General features: G+C 37.9%; 1 protein-coding gene across 1 annotated transcript in view; it reads right to left on the minus strand.

Annotated features, from left to right (window-relative positions):
* Positions 1 to 327: 327 nt before the first annotated feature.
* LOC117125346 (bone morphogenetic protein 5-like) overlaps positions 328 to 5387 on the minus strand; it is an 11308-nt gene continuing 6248 nt past the window's right edge. Inside the window, exons 4-7 of the mRNA XM_033271824.1 lie at positions 4718 to 5062; positions 4277 to 4444; positions 2314 to 2429; positions 328 to 1951 (exon numbers count right to left, since the gene is read on the minus strand). Coding sequence (XP_033127715.1) covers positions 1835 to 1951; positions 2314 to 2429; positions 4277 to 4444; positions 4718 to 5062 — 746 coding nt within the window. The 3' untranslated portion in view covers positions 328 to 1834. The remainder of the gene's footprint in view (positions 1952 to 2313; positions 2430 to 4276; positions 4445 to 4717; positions 5063 to 5387) is intronic.

Below are 5387 nucleotides of genomic sequence, written 5' to 3' on the forward strand. Positions count from 1 at the left end.
AGAAAATAATTACCTAAAGCAGCTTTTCAATTTTATTTTCATAATTTTTCCATCGTTTTAACCTGACTGTGTTAATTCTGACATTGGTTGCTAGCACCTTCGTCATGTTTTGATTACATAATGCCCCGGCTAATTTAGCTACTGGCACTTAAGCGTATACGCCCCTCAATAGTATAAAAATAAGGAGCCGAAATTGTGAATCAAACATTGTGAAGTTTCTAAAACTTTCCAAAACAAATATTTTGAAACACAAACACTATTCAACAAACGGCGGCCTGACTGAGATTATAGTACATTGCCGGCACAAATTGAAGACATTAGCCAAAATTGTATAAAACTATTTTATTTAAAAATGTTCTGTTTCGATGTTTTCATGGGAATCTTATAGTTTTTACATCATTTAATTTTAACAATTAAGATTTTCTTTATAATTTGTTTGAGACTCAGATGCGATCCGAAGACCCTAAAAAATTAACTCACGACCCAAACTTGGGTCACGACCCATGGTTGCCGACCGTAGATCTAAAACACATACTTCAAAATATATATTTCTGTTTAGTGAATATCTACAAATGACTGCCCACTTTTTGCAACGTTTGAATTAATGGACTCAGGGGCGGATCCAGAGATGTCCGAAAGGGGATGGGAAGAAAAGAAAGATTGATAGGGTCAACACTACCCTAGGGGGTCCGGGGACATGTCTTTCAAAATTTTGATTTAGACGCCCAAAAATTACCGTACCTCTGAGGCGTTTTGGGCGACCAAAAATATTCTTTCTTTCTTTCTTTATTTCTTTTTTTTTTTTTACTTTCCGAATGATGGGAGGAGGAGGGCCGGCTCTCCCCCCCCCCACCACCATTAAATCTGTCCCTGGGCATGTTGTTTTGGTTTGATGCCATGTTCAACTGCATAACATCTAAATGAAGGGCAGATTTTGTAAACTTTCACCAAGTATGATTTTAATAACAATAAAAGCAACCGGAGAATATTGGCCAATAATCAAATTTTGTTTGCATATTAAAAAGTTATATCAAGCTTTTAAATCTACGAACATGCTAATGGTATATCTTTCACGAACGTTATAAGAACGTTTTGTTTGCTGAAACTTAATGAGAAGACATTACTGTGTTCATTTTAGTCTAGATCCGCCTTGGCAATCAACGTATTTTCAGAAACTCAAATTTTCATATGAAAAATTAAAAAGCAGAGGTTCATTAATTCATAAACAATTGTCAACTACAAGCCTCGGTTTACTAAAAAATGTAAGCCTATCGGAAAGTAGTAAGTGCTAAGCAACTGCACAGTGAGAGATTTAAATACGGACTTAGAGCACCAATATAGCCTAGGCTTGACTACCGTATTATATTAATGGATTATAGTAGACCAACCATTGGTTTTCGATTATTTAATACCGTATGGCACTGGTACACATAGGCCTACACTGCATCTGTGTAGGATCCGTTACAGATGTACGTTTTGATTCCGGGTTAGCTAAAATAACCGATTATGATACACTCCGTGTACGCGAATGTAAACAGATAATATTGCTATTAAAACGACCATCTTAAACACTCTATCCATTAAAATATATAAAGACAATGGGGTGGGGAGAAAATCAGAGATTAATAAACGATAACAAAATACTAATATACACTTTCTGCATCAAGGTAAATTAAAATACTGGCCATGCAAATATTAAGTATCGATATCCAAATCAAAAATAAGCTTTGCAAAATTAAGCGAAAATGCAAACGCACACAAAATGCCTTTATTATATATTATATAATATGGCTATGTAGATTGTACAACATCCGCTGGTGCCGAAGATTGAGCACTATGTACAGCCACAATAAGTGACTACTAAGTTTGATAGACGACGGTAATGTATTCGACCTTTTATCGACAGGAGCACAGGTAAGTCATTCGCTTCAACTGGTCCACAGCATTGCTCCTAAAAACATAAACACATTCATAAAAAAAGTAAAAAAATAATAATTAAAAATATATTTACACCCTCTATTGAGCTGCTGTTTTTTTTTTTTTTTTTTTTTTTTTTTTTTTTTTTTTTTTTTTTTCAAACAAACACATTTTTTTAATTTATTTATTTTACAAGCAAACGCACAAATATATTCCGTCAGCAGTACAAAAATCGTAAGGAACGAGGTCTAGCTAAGACCTTGTTGGCCACTTTGAAGACAAGTACTGTAGAAGTAATTAGCAAAAAACAAAGAGAGACAAAACTAACAGCTTCAAATCACCCTCTTAAAGTATTTAAATACCAGGAATTAATTATTCCTAATGCTTAAAGCCTACCTGGTAATTATGGCCACCCTGAGCCTCCGATTGTACGAGAAGTTGACTACATGTGCCTGTGCAGAAGGAGGCAGTGAAAGAAGTCGGCGCGATGATCAGATCTGCCATTCCGAGTTCTGAGAAATACAATATTATATTTCTACATTATGTAGTTTTAGGCAGAAATTTTCTGCTGGAGACCTATTATTTAAGGTCACTTTATTTTCCAATGGACATATTAAAACATTACAATTGATATAAGGAAAATATTTGGAAAACTCTATAGTACAAAATGACAAGGGAGGGGACAAGATCGGAAACCAGAGGTGAATATTTATTAAACTTCCTTAAAAATGTGCAGCGGAAATTTGGTTTTCAAAGGGGATGGTTAATTCTAGCATGACAAGTATCTTGTTTATAACCAGAGAAGGCAGATGTCTGGGTAGATTGGTTATAACACATTCATTAGGACACACATTCAAGCAGACTATAAAGCCTTCCTCAATAATTCAATTCAAATAATTTACCACGTATCCAGGGGCGGACCTCAGGACCCCCCACTTGGACCCCCCTGTCGGGGAATTTTCAGTAAGGTCGTAGGGGAAAAACGAAATCTCGACAGCCGAAATTACGGTACAATTTAGGTATGCCTTACTAAGCTATCAAAATAATTATAAAGATTATTGTTTGTACGAGCATGGAGGTATAAAATAGGGTGCGAGCAGTGCTACCGTATGCGATCGTATGGGTTGCGGTGGTAGAGCCAGATCTTCACCGACAGGGGGCTGCAACCTCCGACAGGTAGTTAGTACCCTCGACAGGGGCCTCAAGATCAAAGCTACCTTGGTAGTACACTTAGAAAGCAAACTTTCATTTTAAATTATCAGGAAGAGTATCGAGTTATCTGCCTCATAGTGTTACAATTGTTATGTTTTCTTTAAATCGATCGTTTTTGAATTAGTGGTAAAGTGGGCCCGGACGTTTCAGCTTTGCTAGAAAGGGTCACCCATTTAAATTAAAAATATAGATATACTTTTTAAAAAATTCTGCAAGATTACAAGTGGCCGGGGCACAGCCCCCCCCCCCCGGTCGGGGAGAAACAGCCCCCCCCCCCCCGGTCGGGGAGAAAAAGCACAATTCGTCGGGGAGAAAAAAAAATTATATGTATTTTCTACATATTAGTAGACTCTAAAATAGTTTAAATAAGCCTTTGAAACCCCTAAATTGTTAACATTTTGGGGGGGCTCGAAGCTCGACCACGCCCATATTGCTTTCGTTGGGAAAATCTTACCCCTAGTCGTGGAATCGCCCCCCCCCCGTCGGGGACCTCGGCCCCTTCTCGGGCAAATCCTGGCGCCACCCTTGTTGATCTTCGCAGTGGTGTGGCTCCAGAAATATGCAGACAGAGGACCCAACAAGTCCGACAGAGAGGTCCGAACCAAAAGCCTGCTTAGAGCTTAGATATCTGGTGGGGTTCATGGGGACTGACTTTATGGTTTACGATGATCCAATCATTGTGCTATGTTCTTATATACCGGTACTGTATTTGGAAAGAGGAGTGCTGTAAACTGAACAGTTTTTTAATTATTGTAAAATGAATTATTATGGGGACACTTTAAGTGGACGCGGACACTTCTGAGTGTGTCAAATTGTAAAATCGACACATATTCACCACCTTTAAGGCGAAAATATATTGTCGTATCACTTACAGCTTCAATTAGCCCAAAATAATAAATGTTTCATTCAAATACTCAGTGGTGAGTGCCGTGGGTAGGATAAGGAAGACGCCCGGAACCCTTCGGAGAAAGTCCAAAAGGCGAAGACCCTGAAAGCTCCGACAATTTAGGGATTTGAAAGGCTTATGTAATCGATTTTAGAGTCTCTTCAACAAATGTATTATCTAGTTCTCTCCGATAGGGCACTGTACACCCCTCCACCATCAAGCTTTCCACTGGCGCCTCCACTGAGTGACTAACGAACAAACCTTTGAATGTGACAATGCTTGTTTTCATACAGCATGGATGTGGCTGGGAGAAGTTGTCGCAAGATTGTGATGCCTGGCGTCTAATGCGATTTCGATCGCGAGATTGATGCCTGATAGTTCTGAAATACTTGATCTCAAGACGAGGTTGCGTATTAATCACGTCGGTTTCTTCAGAAAAAAAAATAATGAAACGATATTTTATGTGTTAGTTGCACACACCTTGAGAAGAAATTTTAGATATTTATGATAATGGGTACAGAATGATGTATTCTTTTTTTTTTTTTTTTTTTTTTTCTTGCAATGCTTCACATTTTAATAATAATAATAATAATAATAATAATAATATGTCGTTCTTATATAGCGCTTCATGCCTTTACAAGGCCTCTAAGCGCTTCACATTATTGTTTTATTGTTTGTCATTAATATAAAATATATGCTTACTAAACATCCTGTACAGCGGATGATAGAGTTCAGATTCGTTACAGTGGTTAGTGATAATCCTCATAGCGTTGGTACTTATTCTGTCCTCCGACGATTCGACCTTGACTTGGAAACGGATTCGTTTGGCAATATCAGTTAAATTTAAGTTGATGGTCACCCAGCCAGTGCGTTCTAAGTGGTACCAATCCGTATGTATTTTATGTTGACGGTGGTTGGTTGCGTTCAGTTCATAGATCGTAATCTTGAGATTCTCAGTATCGTTTCCAATTTTCTGTTGGATTTGAGGACGATCAGGATTGTCGAAGTCTGAAGTCCAGTTGCGGTCTGTATCTTTCGTGTCATTTTCTTAAAAGATAAGACAAGATATATTGTAAAGAGCAGAGCTTCCATAACATCGCTACGGTGTGTTCTACAATCGTACACCAACGCGTTTGGGTATGGCTCCCAGTTAGGCGATAGCGCGTAGCAATTTTATGGAAAGCAAGTTTTGTCGTATTGCAAAATATTTATTTAATTAAGACATAGAGATATAATAAGAATACTAGAGCGCTAACAGTAATGTATTCGATGTTCGAAATACGCAGAGCTGTGTGTGTGTACCATCCAAGATGGCTGCCATAGATTCAGCCAATCAAATTTCCCCTGAGCACTATCATTTTCAATTGCGCCC

This window comes from Anneissia japonica, unplaced genomic scaffold (assembly GCF_011630105.1).
Source record: "Anneissia japonica isolate Jap-2015-1 unplaced genomic scaffold, ASM1163010v1 scaffold315_len769609_cov171, whole genome shotgun sequence".
Taxonomy (NCBI): Eukaryota; Metazoa; Echinodermata; class Crinoidea; order Comatulida; family Comatulidae; genus Anneissia; species Anneissia japonica.